Source organism: Vulpes lagopus, chromosome 3 (assembly GCF_018345385.1).
Source record: "Vulpes lagopus strain Blue_001 chromosome 3, ASM1834538v1, whole genome shotgun sequence".
NCBI lineage: Eukaryota > Metazoa > Chordata > Mammalia > Carnivora > Canidae > Vulpes > Vulpes lagopus.
The window spans coordinates 68,895,343-68,915,807 of NC_054826.1; the positions used below are offsets into that span (position 1 = coordinate 68,895,343).

Below are 20,465 nucleotides of genomic sequence, written 5' to 3' on the forward strand. Positions count from 1 at the left end.
AAGAACTTGCATTACAACTTTTATACCGTAACTAAACATTTTAATAGGATGGGCCCTGGGAAAATAAAACACAGGATCTTAAAAAAAGTAAGTGGTAGAAGTCTAAATGTATAAGATGGATCACTACTTGAGCTAATGGGCTCCATTTAAGCTAACAGTACAAAAATCACTACTTAGGTATGTCATTTTGTCTAATAGTCACTTAAGAGTATCTCCTACCAATTGGATTTATAATCAGTAACCGACAAAAAAACATTCTAGGACAGATATTATCTCCCACGTTGATATTTATTACATTAATAACATTTCTAGCAAAAACAAGTAACAAGGTCAATAACTGAATTCACATTGACAGGTTTCATTTTGATCCATTAGCCAATTTGGAAAAAAGCCATATTGATCAAAGGGATTAAAAGTAAAAAGCACCTTTTCCTTGCTACATATAGTATTTTTTTTTTTTTTAACACAGTGGCTCTAAAACTCCAAACATATCAAATGCAAAATCCAACTTCCAGGACTCATTTTAATTAAAACTATCACATGGACTTGTCTCTTACATTTGTTTAGTCATTTACACAGTTATTAAAAAACAATATGCTTTATTGGGTAGGAAAACTGAAAATACAGCTGAGAGAATTATACTCCATAGTAAATACTTTTGTAGTGAATTCTCATGTCACTGAGAACCTTAACCTAGTCTAAGACATTTTGAGATAACTTACAACTATCACTTTTTTGGAAACATTTTTTGGTACTTCAATCAAGTGCTGAGTGAATTTTATTCTAAAATCTAGGGCTAGAATTTAAACTTCCAATATTCTCATCCCCAGTTACACAATTATGAATATTCAGAAATCCAGATACCTCTTAAGATCTTCAACATTTCAGAGCTATGCCTGATAAATGACATTTGAAAAAGAATGTAGAAATTAGCTGAATTTATACTCCTGAAAACACCTACTCATCTTTAGGATTTATATTTACAGTATTGTCCAGGAGAAAAGAAAAGTTACACTATTTTCCAAGTTCTATTTCAGATGTCTGCTTATTAATAAGACTTGTAGTTTATGCAAACGTGAACCATTGTCCTCTAAAATTACACTATACTACTTCTTGTAGAGCTAATAGTAAAATACATCAACCCAAATCTTATGAAAGCAGCACATCCTTAAGGAGTAACTAGTATATAAAAAGTATCAACATCAGTGGTTTGAATATAAAAATTTATTTTTAAGTCAAAGTATGCAACAAATAAAACCTACAGAAAACAGATTTTCCCATCACAATCTGTTGCTTTACCAAATAATATTTTGAAAACACATTCCTTCAGTCATTATAAAGTTCTTAAAATACAAAAGAAATTAAATCTGTAAGAAAGTCTAGTAGACCAGACGCTGTTGTCAGGACTTTTATCTTGGTGGTTATGCTTTAATACATGCCACGCCATCCACCTCCACTCATGCCACCTTGCCCATAGTAACCGCCACTGCCTCCACCACCACGGCCTTAAAAAGAAAAAGTCAAGAACTGTTTTACCAGGAGATAGCAGCACATACTTCATTGAATATGTCTACACACATGGGGCTAACCAATCAAACCACAGTAACCAAAGACACTTACCATAACCACCCAAGCCATCAGGAGTACCATATCCTCCACTGTAATTGTTACCCATTCCCATTCTTCCAACAGATCCATAACCTCCCTGATTATCTTTAAAAAGGAAAAAAAAAAAAAAAGAAAGAAAAGAAAGAAAAAAAAAAAGGTTGAGACTGATTGCTAAGTGTATAATTCTACTCATTTAAAAACTTTACCTACCCATTCCATCTCTGCCATAGCCGCCCATTCCAGAACCTCCCATTCCAGAGCCACCTCCAGGAGTAGAATTCAAGAAGAGTTCAATGTACCGATGTTCTTGAAGATAAAAAATAGTAAAAGGGAAGGAATGATGGATCAAATTTATCAATAAAAGCATGAAAGATAATTAGCTAATATTAATCTGAAATTATGGAGACTTCCTAAATCAGTGATAAAAATGAATGCCAGATAGGGCTAAAACCTAAACTACCAAGTTTTGTTCAAAGTGTACAATCTTGAACAAGTAAAAAGTGGTTGGGATCTTTTGCTTTCCTTATCTACAAAAAGGGCTGATTCATGATTTCAGAACCAATTACTGTGCTTCTTAAAAAAATACATTCCATGCCCAAAAAAGTGAATTAGAATCATGAAAATAATGTCCATGAAAACTTATTTTTTACTGAGTACAAAGTGATTTTTTTGTCACCAGATTTAGGAAGCAATGGTCAGGGAAAAATTTAATGGTCTGAAACGTATTTGATGACATGCAGAAATAATAGATGGGTTCAAGAGTGGTAAATTTGCAAATGGCACGGGAACTCAGGCAAGTACCAAGTAATACCTATTTTCCCTCTTTAATTTAAACTTAAGCTCAGATAACCGGTTAAGTATGGAGTCTGAATTATCCCTTCAATAAAAAGCCCCCTAGAAAGCCATTAAAGTCTTAACTTTTTTTTTTTAATTTTTATTTATTTATGATAGTCAGAGAGAGAGAGAGAGAGAGAGGCAGAGGGGAGAAGTAGGCTCCATGCACCGGGAGCCCGATGTGGGACTCGATCCTGGGTCTCCAGGATCGCGCCCTGGGCCAAAGGCAGGCGCCAAACCACTGCACCACCCAGGGATCCCAAAGTCTGAACTTCTTAAAGGCCATATGGTTTCAGATCCCAGTGACTGCCAAGAGTTACTTAGATCCTGTAACATCTTACATTTGAGGAATTACAAACTAGTTATTTTATAAGCAAGCTCACACCTAAGAAATGAAATAGCAAGCCATGGATACCACTTACGCATGTTATTCTTATCTTTAGACATGGCAGCTACAGCATCTTCATGTGTCACAAATTCTACATCTGCTTCTCCTGTTGCTCTGCCATCAGCTCCAATATCAATATGCACTCGTATTGGATTTAGTGGTGAGAAGAACTAAATAAAAGAAAGCACTTATTAATTTTCTATTTACAACTTGTTTCTTATTAATTCTACTTAGATTATTGAAAATAAGTTCAATAACCTTGGTTTTCTCTTATCCATTAAAACCAACCTCTCAAAAAAAAAAAAAAAAAAAAACAAAAAAACAAACAACAAAAAAAAACAAAAAACCAACCTCTCTACCGCCCTGTATTACAAGGCTAACAAATCAACTACAAAGGTTCTGGGAATATAAGCTTATACACACTTTCTTCACTTCCAAGAAAGAAATTTCAAGACTGTTTAAAGGATAAATAGGTCACCAGAGACTTAGAAACACGTGCAGAGAATTAAAGTGCTATGATTCAGACCAATGGAATTTGACAAACTGACACAAACTGTATATGGATAGCTCCCAAAATAGATCACTTAGTTCTAATCACAAGTTAACCAGAATGAAGCAATCCTAAAAGGTACCTGGAACTTAGACCAATCAGTTCCCGGTAAGATCTATAGCTTAGTTTCTTTTAGAGCTAAATAGTAAACAGTCTTGGCTTTGGAGACCAGTGGATCCTTACTACAACTACTCAATGGGTGTGACTAGATGCACATGGGCTGAAGTCTGCAGATACGAAACCAACCAGTTTCAAATAAGCATCTACACCCATTATTTTAACACCTTCTGTTTCTAATCATGCCGTGGCTACAAAGCTGAACTAAACCTCATGACTTTATTTTCTTATGAAAAGGATTTTGATATTAAACTATAAAGAAAAAGAGGAGAACATTAAGAATGCTTCAAAATTAGATACCAGGATAAAATACAAAGTCAGTAATAAACTACTAAAATCACTCACATTAGCAATGTCATTTTCAGTTGCACGAAAAGGTAATCCTCTCATATGTACAAAATGTCCACCATGAAAACCTGAACTTGCATCACCAGCTCCACCATAGCCATGTCCTCCCATACCTAAGAGAATAAAATTTCCAAAGATTATAGAAACTATTGATACACTTAGTAAAGCGTTTCAACAAAACCTTTTCCCCTATATTCTGACAGTCAATAAATCCTTACAGTTGTTCTAAACATTGACTCAACATCTATGTTTACCTGTACATATACATCTGTATAAAGCCCCACATACGTATGCACTAAAATATGCTCAAGTTGATTATTTCAATCAAGTCACCTCACCTATTATTACCACTAAATGACTGTAAAATACTAACATACACCTGAATATGACTTAATTTACCTCTTCCATCTCTCATTCTGTCATCAAAGCCATCGTTTCCATAGCCATAATTATTATAACCACCATAGTCATCAAAACCTCCATAACCTGCATAATTTAATGAGAAATACATGAATATACTTTCAAGAGATAAATTGCATAATCCAGTAAAAAATTTCATAATCCAGTTTATAAAATCATTTTGTGGTAAGCAGTCTGGTTATATTATTACAAGTTTACAACTCCCAACTTACTGCATGTGGAAAAAGAAAGCAGTTAGTAACACTCAGTTGAAATAAAAAAATCTCAAAAGGACGCATTTAGACATTAAAATTAACTCTCACCCTGATGTCAAACAAATAGTGTCAAAATACGCCAATATCTTCATTCTAATTTCTGTATAACTTATCTAGGTGCCAATATGTGCATCAATCAAGTCCCATAGTTGGCCACGGGAATCCGTATTTTCATGAACAGGTTTTAAAACCCAGTAGGTACTGAAATTACTGCCATTTCTGTATTTCTTGACAAAGTGTCAGGAACATTAAGAAAATGACAACAGAACCTTTGTTCATTAGATACACATACCACCATCATATCCATCACCTCCTCGTCGCATTCTGTCATACATACTTCCACGCCCAGCTCCATAATAACCCCCTCTTCCTCCTATCGGTCTATCATATGGTCCCGGTCGCTGGCCCAGCAATCTTCTTGGTGGATCATAAAATCCTTTGATTTCACTTCTGCTACTTCTGAAGATCTCAATATACCTATTTAAAAATGGTTTAAGGTATAGGTTTCAGCATAAATGTATTAGAATGAATAAGATATTGGGCAAAAATGCAGTAAGTTTTTCTACATCTAGGCACATATCCCAATTTAAATTGCCTAAATACACCATAAATTAACATTTTTTACACCTACAAACTTAAATAATTAATATTTAAGTTTTACAAAGACAAACTAGTCACTTGAAAACAATTCATATAATATAAATAATTTTAGCTTGTTTCCTTTAGTACATGATAGGTGTTTAGAAAAAATAGCTGATTAAACAAAAGCATCTATCAACAACATCCTACAGAGAAATGGAAACAATCTAATTTTAATTTAAGCAAACTATTAGCATTAATTCCCCACCCAAATCTGTAGTTTCCAAGTTAAATTTAGATAATTATCAATTCTTTTAAACTACCCCAGAAAAATGTTATTGTAACCCCCCCATTTAAGCAATAGTGACCCACAACCCCCAAAAATAAAAATTTAACACCATCCCAAACTCTCCATCCCCACCTGTGCCCTATTCTTTCCTTGTGTTTCCCCAGAGCATTTTCTGCTATCTCCTTTGAAGCAAACTGCACGAAGGCCTCCCCTGTGCTTCTCCCCTGGTAGTCCATCGTCAATGTTATCCCATTTGGCACGATTTCCAACCCTTTAACCCAAGGACAAATAACCCCATCAAGGGGAACAGTGTTAAAGGCTGAAACATTCCCATCTGAATCAAATATTTAAAACAAGTCTAAACAAAACAAAACAAACAAAACAAAAAAGCTTAAGTTTCCCATCACCCCATAATACAAGCGGAAGATTTTTTTCAAATATTATTGGATTACATATTTTTTTTGCAACCAGTGTCTTTTTAAATTATGCTAAAAGCTCACCTATGTTACATTTAAAAAGCTAAATCAAATTTAAATATTGCTCCATATGATAATTCATGGTTCATTTCATCATACATAATTACTCTCAATTAAGTTTATTGCACATTAGTTAGGTTTTACATATTCTACACATTCTGTACTGAATATTAAGTGGAGCATATTTCATAACTTAATACATTAACCAAGATATCATACTCAAAAGTCCCCCCCAAAAATGGGTTTTACAAATTAAAAACTGAGTAACAATAAAAATATAAAATTAAAATACTACTAAACTTTGACTAATACTAGAGGTACCTTGAAAGAACTGAACTATTTCCTCTTTGCTGCAACCAAATGGCAGTCCACGAAGTCGTACTGTCCCATCACTAGCGTCATTTGGACCATTATGTTTCATAACCCAATCCATCTCAATAACGTTTGATTTAAATGCTATAAAAAATAAACAAGCACATAAAGCAGTCAATCAAAATATACTCTTGCTACAGGTACTGAAGAAACACCACTCAGTGGTGCAAAACAGGAAATATGTGGCTTGTTGACAATGCCACAGTTCAAAGGCATGACACTTTCCATTTTGGGATAGACAAAAAGATTGGGAAAAGTGAGTGAAACCCAACTCCTCCGACCAGAAAGTACCAAATTTCTAAGAACCAAGTTTTATTTAATGCTGAATCTTAAGAAAACTTCATCTTGATGTCCACTTCAGCCTTTTTCCTCGTCTCTCAAATTTTCATTCACATTTTTTCAGGTTTTACTTATTATTTATTGAATCACTTTGTAAATTCTTTAAAACTTAACTTATTCAAAAGCTGCACATAGCATCACTGTCCACTCATAGTAAGAGGCTAAGTCAAAAGTTCAAGGAGTACTTTATGTCATTTTTCTAACATCAAAGTCTTAACTTTTTAGATGCATTTTAATTCTAACACATCAAAATTGTTTTTGAAGGAGGAAAAACTCCTTTATCTATTTTAACTAAATCTAAACACTCCTCAAAAACGTTTTAAAATGATTTAGGGTGAGCTTTAAAACTGAGGTAATCCACTCAAAAGTGAATGCTTTCCAACAGTACCAGTGTTTTTGGAAGCTACCTGTTGAGAAGTTATAGGAGATAGTACATTAAAAAAAAAAAAAAAAATCAATTCACTGCTTTACTTTTAAACACAAATTTAAAAAACAAAACATAATACATTCACATTTAAAAAGTATTTTGGGGTACAGAGAAGCCCTCCTAGCCCTCCAAAAAGAACCCCTCCACATCCAGTTCCCTTCCCAAGAGACAACCATCTTTTCTTTTAGAATTCCAGAACAGTTTAAAGAGGCTAATGCAGAAGTCCTTCAGCTGCAGAAACTTACCAGACCTTACAAATTTCACTAAACAACTGAAGGAATCCTACTCACCTGAGCATTTCAAACCTTTCCCTCACCACCTCCTCCCCTGTAAACAAAACAGTTTGTTCACTTGATTCCTTTACGCTTCAAGATATTGCATAACCATGTTCACTAATATTTGATTTCACACCATCTAATTATATCAGTCCAACAGGGAGAACGCCTGCAAGAGTAAAATTTTTTCCCTAGGATCTGTGCATTTAAAATAACCTAAGGTAGAAATTTTCCAAATGTGTTTATTAATCAAATACCTCTGGCATATGAATCACCTTTGATTCTTGTTTTGCGGTTTTTAAAATCCTGGGAGTCACTCTAGACAGAGAGGTCCAAAGTGGGAAGACTATGATTTTTGTATCAGACTTTACAACTAATTTTTAGGCACACCAATACCAGGCATGAATTTCTGAGAGAGAACTGGTTTTGAATCCCTATTCTGCCACTCACTGGCTGGCTGATTTAAGCAAACTTAACCTCTGTATTCAGCTCTAATATATAGCAGCGGTGCCCATACCTCGCTGGACTGTTTTAAGACTCAAATCATTTATTAATGCTAAGTCTGCAGTATGGTAATCCATTCAATGGTAGCCATTCTTATTGGATTTTAAGGGATCCTGTAAAACTACTGAAATATACCACAAACCTTCAAGGATGAAAAACTATCTTGAGTCTTAAAAGGAAATAAAGATAGAAGTCATTTCCAAAGTCAACATAGGCTTAAAAGCTTTCAAGTTTCTTAGGACTTGTCCAAGATAGAGGGGAAAAAAGGAGGATTTTGGGAAAACATGTGTTAGGAAGGTAAAAAATACTGTTCTAGAGTAGTCCTGAAAGACGGAGACCCTGAAATCAGTTTGGCAAAAAAGTTGAGACATAGAGTGTATCTACCATTTTCTTAAAGCAAAAACAAACCCCCCACCCCCCAAAAAAACTTTTCAAAAATGACACCAACTTCAAAAAAAGAAAAAAGAATGGCTTTCCCATAAAAGGTGATTCAAGAATAGAAGAAGGAAAAAGTGGAGAGGGGGGTAACTTTTCTTGAGTTAGTAACTCAAGAAAAATTTAAGTATTTTGCAAAACCAATCTAATCTGTTGTGAAAAGACCTTAATGTCTGATGCTTCTTCTCATTTAGTCCATTTCTTTCTTCATTTTTGGGGAACAAAAAAGGATGGAAATTGACTTATCTTTACTATAAAACTTAAGTCCTTTCCAAGAAACACTAGCAAGCAAAAGTAGTTTTTTCCATCAGTCCATACCAAAGAGAACTATATAAACAAAGTATTAAGTCTATAAAAACCACACAAAGCAATTTTAACTTGAGGAAAAGTTCATCAGATTCAAAAGACAAACTATTTTATAGGATGACTCTCCACCCAACATGTATCATGTATTAGTAAGAGTATGCATCTTAAAGCCACACTAGACTTCTTCAAAATTCAAAATGAGTCTAGAATTCTAGTTACAAAACAAAACCAACAAACTCTTGAGACATACAAAAGACAATCTGCTCTAATACATTAATAAAGTGTCTCAAACTACCTGGAATTTATTAATTACTCAGGATAATCCATCTGAACCTTTCTTTGCAACAGTGTCATGACTAATCTTAATTCTGCTTTAAGACTTCCCAAGTGTTACCACCAATTAAAAAAAGTTGAACTAAGATAACTGTAGTCAGTTTTGAATGAGACTTTAATTTCCTAAAAGTTATGCTAGGTCAAAGAGACCAGTCACAAACGTCCACATACTGTATGATTTTTAAATGGGTCAAGTTTGTTCTTTGTAACACAGGCATATGCTATCTCCTGAAGCATAATACATAAAAGTTACAGTGTGATGCATCAAATAACTTTATAAATGGAAACCCACTCGCCCTAAAAAATGAGAATGAACTTCAAACTCTGGCAAAAAGTGGTAATATGTCTAACTAAAATGAAAAATTTACATCATTTCCCCTTCCCAATGTGCTCGGTCCTTAATTTTCAGTAGAAAAAAGACACTAATAATACCTAAAGGGAGGTGAAGTCTAAACTTCCAAAGGAGTTTCTTTCCTAAAACAAAGTAACCATCACCTACTGCAGCTCAGCCACTTGTTTACCCAAATAAGAACACGGTTATTAAAAATATAAAAGCAATTAACAATCAAGATGGATTTCCAGATTGTGATGCACATGAAAGAGAGCAGAAAAAAGGGTTTCTAGGGTAATCCAATTAGGAAAGCAGTTTTATCATGAACTGTATCGCAGGAAACTGGGCTTTTTCAAAGACTACTAAATTCATCAGACTACCTTCAACAACAGAAAGGCTTTTCGTTTTTTAAAGCTGAAAACGGTAGGTAAGAGTTCTTGTAAAGATTCACAGCTGTTACTGGAAACTGTTACTCTCAGGCCTTGCCTGTCACTTTTGTATCCTATTCAGTAGAAATTATCAAGTTCTCTCCTAAGGACCAAAAATCATCACCCTACCATATGACTGGGCTTTCGGTTTGTCTTTTTGTTGAGTAGGCTTATTTTCTAGGTCAAAATATTACCACAGTCCTATACCAAATAAAAAAACACGCTCAGCTACCAAAAGAAAAATTAACGCTAACTGGATGCTGGATGTATTTTACTTCTACAACCTCCTTGCACAACGTGTAATCTTTGGAGATTTAATACTGAAAAGCCAATAACTCAATTCCTACACAAATTTATGCCATCACGGATTGTTTTAGCCGTCTCCTAAAGGTAAAACTCCTACTTAAATTATAACCCAGTATGTGCCAAACTACACAAAACCATTGCTAAACCACCCACCCCCGCCCAAAAGTTCAGAAAGCTCTATCATAGTTCACTGGGCCCAGACGACCTATTTGAAATAGGCCCATTTCACATTCCTAGGACAAGTCACCCGCTTTTTACTGCTTACAAAACAAACTACCCATAAAGTCTTTACGTTTAAGATAAACGTCAGAAGGAATTAAAAGAAAAAACAAAAACCAAAAACACCCTTTGGAAAAATAAGTACGTACTCTTTTCGAAGTTCCAAATCTGGAATATAAGGGCCGGCTAAGCGTCCTTTATTCCTCCCCGGAGACTTTTCGTTTATCTAGCTGCCCTAGAGACCAGAGAGCTAAGGAGAGTACGCCCCTTCCCCCCCTCCCCACACCCCTCCGTCCGGCAGCCAAGCTTGGCTTTAAAACCTTCGCCACCGGGCGGCGGAATTACAAAGGAGGCCGTCTGCCTCCTTTGTCCTGGATTTGGGAGTTGAGCGCCTTCGTCGCCATTGGCTTTCCTCCCCCAGCTCCAGCCTCTCTCATCTTGGGAATCTGCGTCAGAAGTCACTCGCAGTCCCGCCAGCCCTGGTAGCCCAGCAGAGACTGCGGAGGAAGGGAGGCCGCGGTGGGAGGCCAGGCCCATCCGGCGCCATTTCCATCGGGAGTGCGCCCGCCAGCCCAGACCGCCCCCCCACACCCCAAATGCCCAGCCTTTCCCTGCTCGCTTCGCTCCCCACCCTCATCCCTTCCGGGGCGCTCTGACCTCCCCCCACCGACCTTCTAAATCAGTTTTCGGAAGCTGAGGGGCAAAAAGTAGTAAGAGAGGGGAAGGGCGGGAAGCCGAGGTGGCCGCGCCACCGTACCCAAGATGGCGGAGGCCAAACCAGCAGGGAAAGAGGGGAAATGCTGGATGACCCCCCCACTCCGGGCCTCAGTTTCGTCCACCGAATTTCACCTGAGCAAGTGTTCCCCCCGCCCCGGCAGGCCGGCCTCCGTGAAGTGGGAGATCGCCTGGGAGGCGTAGCGTGGCCGCCTCCGAGCGGCGACCTCCACACTCCCCCCCCCCCCCCCGTCTCTCTTTCGTCCTTCTCCCGACTCAGCTCTTGAAACCACCAGCCCAACCTACCCCCTTTTACTTCAGATACCCTGTCGGGCGACAGTAACGCCGACTCCGGTGCCCGCGGGGTCGGTCGTGGAAGAGGGAGAAGTCGCTCGCCTCGTGTAGCGCTCACCACAACGGTTCTTCCAACCGTCTCCGGCGGCGGCAACCGCTAAGGGAGCTGCGCAGCAGAGCGACTGGCTTGGGGGGATGGGAGAGAGCGAGCGAGAAGGAGGGGGTGGGGCGAGAGCAACGGAGACCTGCCGGCCCGCTCTCGCGAGACCAGAGAGGCGAGCCCGCCTCGGTGCCGGCCGCTGGAAGCGCGCGTGCGCGCTGGTGGGTTGACCAGTTTGTTGGGGAAAGAAGTGGGGAATAGCGGAGCTAGTCCAATTAGACGCGGGTTACCGTAAAACTGTTAAATGCGCAGAGCCCACCTTTCCGCCCCGCTCCGGAGGATGTGAAGTGGCAGTGGTAGTTCTGCCAGTGTGTGTGTGTGTTGAAGCGGTGCAGAGAAACTCTCCGAAGGACAGATTCCATAGGGGCCCTACCTACCCTTGCCCCAGCGTCACGTGCGGGGAAGGGATGCCACGTGGTTCGGCGGCCAAATGCGAAGGGGGCTTTTCTTGGGAGGTTTGCGTTATGCAGTAAAAGTAAGTGTTTCCCCGCTGCGAAGATACAAGAGTGTCCTCCAGACTCTCGTTTGGGCTTAGTCCGAGGCCCCTCCTCCTGGCACTAGGCGCCGGCCCCGCCCTCCTCCCCTCTCGGTTTCCCTATAGCTCGTCTCGAGGGAAAGTTACCCGCTTTCTCCTGTGCCTGCCTTCCCGTTTGCTCGCTCCTGCTTTTCAACTCTTCACTTTGTATTGAAGTGTAATTAACGTACAGTGATTATATTACTTCTAGGTGTACAACGCTGGTGGCACAATTCTATACTCAAGGCTCACTAGGAAAAGTAGTCACTGTTACCATAGCCTTTTTTTTTTAAATTAAGATTTTTATCCATTTATTCACGGGAGACCCAGGGAGAGAGAGGTAGAGACACAGGCAGAGGGAGAAGCAGGCTCCACGCAGGGAGCCCGACGCGGGACTCGATCCCGGGACTCCAGGATCACGCCCTGAGCCAAAAGCGAATGCTCAGCCGCTGAGCCACCCAGGTGTCCCACCATATAGCCTTATAATACCGACTATATCCCCTATTTTGGGCTTTTCACCTCTGTGACTTATTTTGTAACTGGAAACTTATACCTCTTAATTCCCTTTATCTATTTCACCCATCCCCTCTGGCAGCCACCTGTTTCTTCTCCCTATTGAATTCATTTGTTTTTTGTTAGTTTCACCTCTCCCACTTTATAACCTCAGTGACAAATTAGGCACTCATGATTGACAAGTTCGGGTTGTTTTCTAAATAGGGCTTTGCATTCTTGAAAATTGCACGTACAAGTGACACCTAACACCTTTGGGTTGTGTTGTCCTACCGCCAAGGTCCTAAGTGACACCAAATGGCTTTTTGTTTGTTTGTTTTTTTGTTTGTTTGTTTGTTTTTAAGCCAAATTCCTGTGGGAAGGTTGCAGGGCGGTTCTGTTAAAGAGATCAATGCAAGTTAAAGTGCAAATGTAGGAACCGTTTATGAAGTGCAAGGGAGGAAAGAAAATGAATTTGAACACAGGGATGTTTCTGTAGGTTGGAAATGTGGACGAAAGTAGGATGCAAACCTTTCATTTCCAGCCAAAGACCTATTACAGAGATTGGGAAGCCCTTGAGGTGGGATAAGGGATGTTAGCAGTGGAGAAGCTTGAATAATGTTTTACCCCATGAAATCTCATGTGTAGGGTGGAGGCAGGAGGTCAGTTACCTGCATAAAATGGAAATTTCCATGTCATGGTTTAATTCACCCTCAAACCTGCTTTACACAAGTGTGGGACAGTAAGAATTGTCTAGGTCATAGTGCCCTATTGCTTTTCTTGAGCCGGCTCCCTCAACCTCTTAGAGGAAGGGGGATGGGACAGTGTGGTCATTATTACAAGACACAGAAAAACAAAATATAACATTTTGTTACAAAACCATAATGAAACATTGTGGTTCACATTTATTAAGAACTTGCTTAAGCTAGTGCTGTGCTCAATCCACTGAATCCTTAAGATCCTAAAGGAGCATAATTATTGCTCCCATTTTACAGATGAGTTGCCTGAGTTTGAGAAGTACAGAAAGTTGCTCAAGGTCACACACTTAGTGACAGAAGCTAGGATTTGAATCTAGATGGTTCTTACTCCAGGGGCTAAGATCTTAAAGCACTCTGGACCTTCTTTGGGTTGCATATAACTTAACTATGCTTTAAGGGAACAAGCATTTTAGGCAAATTGAAGTTACTTCCCCTAACAAACATTACCAACTCAGGAGACCTGCAGTTAATGGTTCATTGGCTGGAGACTTTTGAACAGGCCTGAAACTTGGTGTCCTGATGTCACTGACACCTTGAGCCCCTCCTCCAATTAAAAAAAAAATTGCTATATTAGTAAGATTCCAAACTTCCACACTTCAGATGGAGTTCTTCCCTGGGTTCAAGTTCTATCACTTTCAGCCTGATTTGGTAGATGGAATTCTGTAATCCCTTTCATCCCTTGCCTGAATTCAAACAATATATTTAGTGCCTGATTGAGTTTGGCATTCTTTCCACATACTAATTTGTATGGTTATGGGCCACAATCCTAAAATCTTTCTAATGACTTTTCACCCCTGAACTTCGAATTTTCTTTGTGTGATAGCCACAATTCCCTTATATCAGGCACTCTGCTGTTTGCCACAGTGAATGCTTAGGAAGGACTTGAAATTAGGACATGCATTCCTTTTAGTTTTTTATTATTACAGCAAGTAGGAAACTTTGAATTAAAAAAATATGCACTAATTTTGGGGCAAACCTAATTTTTAAAAATAATTTTGTTTTTATTTATTTATTTAAAGTAATCTCTACACCCAATGTGGGGCTTGAACCCACACCTCAGAGATCAAGAGTCTCATGTTCTATTGACTGAGCCAGCCAACCAGGCACCCCAGGGACAAATCTAATTTTTCTTTGGCTTCCTACTTTACTACTCTTCTCAAAACAAAACAAAACAAAAAGTCTAACAAGTATTCCCATTTGCAAATTGAATTCTGTAAGTCTTGGTGAGATTGGTTCACCACTGCTCCAGTGTTCCCCTACAGAATTGTTTCCAGATTGATCTCTGTGGAATTGTTTCCATAGCGATGGTTAGAACTAAGGGCTCCCAGCTGCTTTCAGGATTTTGTTTTCTCTTTGTCTTCCTTTTGGTCATTTCAGTGCTTCAGTGCTTTCCTATTAGCATAGAGATCAGAGGGACCCCGGAGAGGATCTTCTTAGAGGCCATAATGAGAGAAAAGATGAAAAAGGAGAAGGAAATGGAAGTACTCACACCACCAAGAGAAAAACAAGACAACGAACATGTGATCATGTATTACACCATCAGGATGAAGAGGAGAGGAAAATTCCATGCAGAGCCCAGAGAAAGAGAAAGAGAAATTAAAAAAAAAATGCACCCTCCTGGGAGAGGGAAGCACATTCACTAAAAATTAGTTAAAATAGTTGTTTGCATTACCCCACTGGCATTCTAAAATAACATAAAAACTGGGTTACCATAATTTTATTGCCTATATGGAAAGTAAATAAGCTAAAAAATGGTAACAACTATTTAATTAGTTTTTAACACTAAATCTGTCTTACTAAGGTTTTGTGAAATGCTTGTATTTATCTGTCTTTAGAAAGCACTGATCTTGTCATGACTCAAAATTATTTCTCAAGACAGGCTTAATTACATAATTTACATTCTTTTTTTAAAAGATTTTATTTATTTGACAGAGAGGCAGAGAGAACACAAGCACGGGCAGTGGCAGGCAGAAGAAGAGGGAGAAGCAAACTCTGCTGGGCAGAGAACCTGCCATGGAGATTGATCCCCATGTGGGGCTCAATCTTATGACCTCAACCTAAGGCAGATGCTTAACTGAGCCACTCAGGTGCCCCTACACAGTTAACATTCTTGATACTTTATTTCTTTCAGCCACCTAAGTGTTCATTCAGGGACTAGGGAAACCAAAAAGTTTCTTCTAATTTTAATTATTACATAATAAGTAAACAAATGGGAACTTAAATTTTTTTTAAAAAATTTTTTTTAATTTTTATTTATTTATGATAGTCACAGAGAGATAGAGAGAGAGGCAGAGACACAGGCAGAGGGAGAAGCAGGCTCCATGCACCGGGAGCCCGACGTGGGATTCGATCCCGGGTCTCCAGGATCGCGCCCTGGGCCAAAGGCAGGCGCCAAACCGCTGCGCCACCCAGGGATCCCAACAAATGGGAACTTAAAAGGAAGAAAGCACCCAACACACTCTCTAATTTTTGAAAATAATGAGAAGTATTTAAAAGATTTTTTAAAATATTTATTTATTCATGGGACACAGAGAAAAAAAGAGAGGCAGAGACATAGGCAAAGTGAGAAGCAGGCCTCTTACAGGGAGCCCCATGTGGGACTTGATCCCGGGAGTCCAGGATCACGCCCTGAGCCGAAGACAGACACTCAACCACTGAGCCACCCAGGCGTCCCAAGAAGTTTTTTTTTTTTTTTTTAAAGATTTTATTTATTTATTCATGAGGGACACACAGAGAGAGGCAGAGACAGAAACAGGCTCCCTGTGGGGAGCCTGATATGGAACTCCATCCCAGGACCCCAAGATCATGACCTGAGCCAAAGGCAGATGCTCAACCACTGAGCCACCCAGGTGCCCTGAAAATAATTAGAAGTATTGAACATTCTTTCTATTCTGGTGGATTGTTGTGAAGAACAGGGACAACAGCTACAAAAGATAGCTGCTTAGGAATTTATTTTTTAAAGATTTTATTTATTCATGAGAGACACACAGAGACAGAGAGACAGAGATACAGGCAGAGGGAGAAGCAGGCTCCATGCAGGGAGCCCGATGTGGGACTCGATCCTGGAACTCCAGGATCACACCCTGGGCCAAAGGCAGGTGCTAAACCGCTGAGCCACCCAGGGATCCCCGCTACTTAGGAATTTAAATCAAATTATTGTACAGCTTTTAATGTGTCATAAGCATATTAGTAACTAGAAATAGCACAGATAATAGAGCAACAGACTGTTTCCTGTTGATTTTAAGTTTCTGAGTGGCAGATGAAAATATAGTTTTCATTATATATATACACCTGTGTCTCAGTGTACAAACAATATTGGTAGAGCACTTTAAGGAACTAATTCTTTTTTTTTTTAAAGTAGGCTTCATGCCTAGTGTAGAGCCTAATACGGGGCTTGAACTCATGACCCTGAAATGGAAACCTGAGCTGAGATCAAAAGTCAGATGCTTAGCTGTCTGAGCCACCCGGGCGCCCCATAAGTAACTAATTTGCAGTACAATCTAGCAAAGTTATTACTTTGGACCAAGAAATAGAAGAACCAAGATATAAATTAATGCTTTAGAGTTTACAAGGAAAATCAATGGCAAAACTTAGAATTATTTTTATAATCAAGGAGCCAGACAGGCCTTGGTTCCAATCCCAGCTTCAGCACTTCACTATTAGCTGCTTGATTCTGAGGCATTTAGCTTTTCTGAACCTCAGTTTCATAATCTCTAAAATAAGTGGTTAGATTGTTATATAGGATAGAGATTAGTAGTTGAAATAATGCTAGTCCCATCCTCTTTCATGTATGTTTGTTATGTCATTGTTAGTAAATATGGCTCATTCTTGATAAATTCATTTCAACAGTGAATTTTTTAAAAAGATTTTATTCATGAGAAACAGAGAGGTAGAGACACAGGAAGAGGGAGAAGCAGGGAGCCCAACGTGGGACTCGATCCCAGGTCTCCAGGATCATGCCCTGGGCTGAAGGCGGCGCTAAACCACTGACCCACCCAGGCTGCCCTCAACAGTGAATTTATTTATTTATTTATTTATTTATTTATTTATTTATTTATTTATTTAAGATTTATTTATTCATGAGAGACACAGAGAGAGAGAGGCAGAGACACAGGCACAGGGAGAAGCAGGCTCCATGCAGGGAGCCCGATGTGGGACTCAATCCCGGGACTCCAAGATCACGCCCTGGTCCAGAGGCAGGCGCGCTAAACCACTGAGCCACCCAGGGATCCCCTTATTTATTTATTTTTAAAGATTTATTTGTTCATTTATTTATGATATACATAGAGAGAGAGGCAGAGACACAGGAGGAGGGAGAAGTAGGCTCCATGCCGGGAGCCTGACGCGGGACTCGATCCCGGGGCTCCAGGATCATGCCCTGGGCCAAAGGCAGGCGCTAAACTGCTGAGCCACCCAGGGATCCTCCTCAACAGTGAATTTAATATAATTTTTAAATTAAGTATGGTGTCCTAAGCACTGTGTTGGGAGGCAGCAAATTATTTCAGAGTAATCTGTGAACTCCTATGAATACCAAGTGTCACCTCTGGACAAAATATGTTACATATAAGGTACTGCTACTTTTCTAATATTGGCAGATACAGGTGCTGTAAATAAAATAGAAATTGAGGGCATTACTGAATTCTTAGTAGGTCAGTATATATGTTTTAGTCCACAAAAAATAAAGTACATAAAGTGAAGCTGTCCTTGCATTTCAGAAGTATATAGGTACATTCCATTAAATAAAAATATCAACTATAGCATGTATTCAAATAAGATAAGCAAAGAATGATTGAGGAGCATAGAGTAAAAACAGCACAACCTGGGGCTTCAGAGAAAGATTTCTTTTCTTTCTTTCTTTCTTTCTTTCTTTTTTTTTTTTCAGAGAAAGATTTCTGAAGGAGATAACTCCTGAGCTAAAAGTTGGAGAATAAAAAATAAATAAAAATAAATAAATAAATTAATGTCCTTTTTCCCAGGATCCTATCCAGGATACTACCTTATTTTAGTCATTATGTCTCCTTACTATCTGCTGGTGATGTATTTTGTAGAATATCTTTTTCTTTTTCTTTTTTTTTTTTAAGATTTTATTTATTCATGAGAGACACAGAGAAAGGCAGAGACATAGGCAGAGGGAGAAGCAGGCTCCTCGAGGAGAGCCTGGTGAGGGACTTGCTCCCAGGACCCCAGGATCACACCCTGAGCTGAAGGCAGACACTCAACCACTGAACCACCCAGGTATCCCTGTAGAATATCTTTCAACTGGGATTTTTCTGATGTTTTTCTCATGATTATACAGGGGTTATGGGTTCTTGGGAAGATGACCACAGAAGTAATGTGCCATTATCCTTACAGTGTCGAGAGTACATATTATCAACATGACTTATCACAGATCACCTTAGCTTTGACCACCTGGCTGAAGTATTTGCCAGGTTTCTGCCAGGTTAACAAGTTTCACTGTTACTTTTTAAAATTCTCTTCCTATGTTCTACTCTTTGGAAACAAGTCACTGAAGGCAACCCACACTCAAGGGGGCAGGGGCATATAAGTTCATCTCCTGGAAGGGAGAGTAGCTAGATAAATTATTTGGATTTTTCTGTAAAAGAAATTTAGCCTGCCTGCCTTCCTTCCTTCCTTCCTTCCAGTTTTTATGTCTGTACAGACTATTGGATATTAATTTTATACTTTGAGTTATAATCTAATATTACCTTTTTTAAAAAAAAGATTTTACTTATTTATTTGAGATAGAGTGCAGAGCAAGAGAGCACAAGCAGGGGGATAGGGACAGGGGGGAAAGAAGCAGGCTTCTCACTGAGCAGGGATACAGGTCATGATATGAGCACCCTGGGATCATGACCTGAGCCAAAGGCAGAGGTCCAACCACTAAGCCACCCAGGCATCCCAAACAGAGACTTGTTTTATGATCTAACATATAATCTATTTTGGAGAATGTTCCATGTGTATTTGAGAAAAATGTGTTGTTCACTGTTGTTGGGAGATGCTGTATAGATGTCTGTTAGGTCTAGTTGGTTTATAGTGTTACTAAAGTCTTCTTTCCTGATCTTCAGTCTAGTTGTTCTGTTACTGAAAGTAGGCTTGAAATCTCCAACTATTATTACTAAGTTATCTGTTCCTCCAATTCTGCCAGTTTTTGCTTCAGGTGTTTTGGGGTTTTGTTGTTAGGTGCATATATGTTTATAATTATTATATATTCCTAATGAATTGATCCTTTTATCATTATAAAATGTCTCTCTTTGGGGATCCCTGGGTGGCGCAGCGGTTTGGCGCCTGCCTTTGGCCCAGGGCGCGATCCTGGAGACCCGGGATCGAATCCCACATCAGGCTCCCAGTGCATGGAGCCTGCTTCTTCCTCTGCCTGTGTCTCTGCCTCTCTCTCTCTCTGTGACTATCATAAATAAATAAAAATTAAAAAAAATGTCTCTCTTTGTCTCTAATAACAACTTTTGTCTTTATTTTTTTTTAATTTTTATTTATTTATGATAGTCACAGAGAGAGAGAGAGAGAGAGAGAGGCAGAGACACAGGCAGAGGGAGAAGCAGGCTCCATGCACCGGGAGCCCGACGTGGGATTCGATCCCGGGTCTCCAGGATGGCGCCCTGGGCCAAAGGCAGGCACCAAACCGCTGCGCCACCCAGGGATCCCCAACTTTTGTCTTTAATGTCTGTTTTGTCTAATATTAGTATGGTCACTTCAGCTCCATTATGCATAGTTAGTTCATTAAAAAAAATTCTGCTGATCCCTGCCTTTTTTTTTTTTTAAGATTGTATTTATTTATTCATGAGAGACACAAAGAGAGAGGCAGAGACACAGGCAGAGGGAGAAGCAGGCTCCATACAGGGAGCCTGATGTGGGACTTGATCCCAGGACTCCAGGATCACACCCTGGGCCGAAGGTGGTGCTAAACCGCTGAGCCACCCAGAGATCCCTAGATCTCTGCCTTTTGATTAGAGAGTATATTCCATTTACATTTGATATAACTACTGATTAAGTAGGGTTTAATTCTGCCATTTCCTATTTATTTTATTCATATGTCTTTTTGTTTCTCTGCTCCACCATTACTGCTTTCTTTTGTGTTAACTACATATTTTATGTCTGTATATGAATTTGCATATTATCTATATATCATATATATGACTATATATAAAGAATATATGTATATTTCTTAAAAGCATGCATTTATTTGATTGGTGCCAAAACCTGGGATTGAATGTAAGCATGCATTTGTAAGTATACATAAAAAGAACAGAAGGGTATATATAAATAGGAAGGCTACACAGTTTTAAGAGTTATTATTTTGTTTACTTATTCAAGAGATTGTAATAAAATCCATAACATTTAAAAACCCACTACTTCCCACCATTGCTAAAAGTTAAACCCCAA

General features: G+C 39.0%; 2 protein-coding genes across 7 annotated transcripts in view; one reads left to right on the top strand and one right to left on the bottom strand.

Annotated features, from left to right (window-relative positions):
• Window positions 1–269: 269 nt before the first annotated feature.
• On the bottom strand, window positions 270–11,349 carry HNRNPH3 (heterogeneous nuclear ribonucleoprotein H3). Of its 6 annotated transcripts, none has more exons than XM_041750754.1 (10): window positions 11,159–11,349; window positions 6,185–6,319; window positions 5,520–5,658; window positions 4,857–4,996; window positions 4,245–4,331; window positions 3,843–3,958; window positions 2,865–3,000; window positions 1,819–1,914; window positions 1,621–1,713; window positions 270–1,505 (listed from the first exon to the last, which is right to left on the bottom strand). In XM_041750754.1, exons 2-10 carry the CDS (start codon window positions 6,294–6,296, stop codon window positions 1,429–1,431), a joined length of 996 nt encoding a protein of 331 aa, XP_041606688.1. In that variant the 5' UTR covers window positions 6,297–6,319; window positions 11,159–11,349; the 3' UTR covers window positions 270–1,428. The 6 variants fall into 6 exon arrangements, with proteins under 6 accessions (XP_041606688.1, XP_041606686.1, XP_041606685.1 ...); XM_041750752.1 differs by having other exon boundaries at window positions 4,812–4,996; window positions 11,178–11,348; XM_041750751.1 differs by having other exon boundaries at window positions 4,812–4,996; window positions 11,159–11,348.
• Window positions 11,350–11,641: 292 nt separating this feature from the next.
• Window positions 11,642–20,465, top strand: part of PBLD (phenazine biosynthesis like protein domain containing) — a 43,075-nt gene continuing 34,251 nt past the window's right edge. The window contains exon 1 of the mRNA XM_041750759.1: window positions 11,642–11,781. The gene's annotated coding sequence lies outside the window, so the exon portion shown is untranslated. The remainder of the gene's footprint in view (window positions 11,782–20,465) is intronic.

What these genes read in the sequence shown, in the direction of transcription:
- HNRNPH3 (XM_041750752.1), bottom strand. Translation starts at nt 6,296, where the DNA reads ATGGATTGGGTTATGAAACATAATGGTCCAAATGACGCTAGTGATGGG. An exon ending in CTGAAAATGACATTGCTAAT is followed by an intron (nt 3,001 to 3,842) that starts GTGAGTGATTTT and finishes TCTTTTATTTAG; the next exon opens with TTCTTCTCACCACTAAATCC. An exon ending in TGATGGCTTGGGTGGTTATG is followed by an intron (nt 1,506 to 1,620) that starts GTAAGTGTCTTT and finishes TTTCTTTTTAAG; the next exon opens with GCCGTGGTGGTGGAGGCAGT.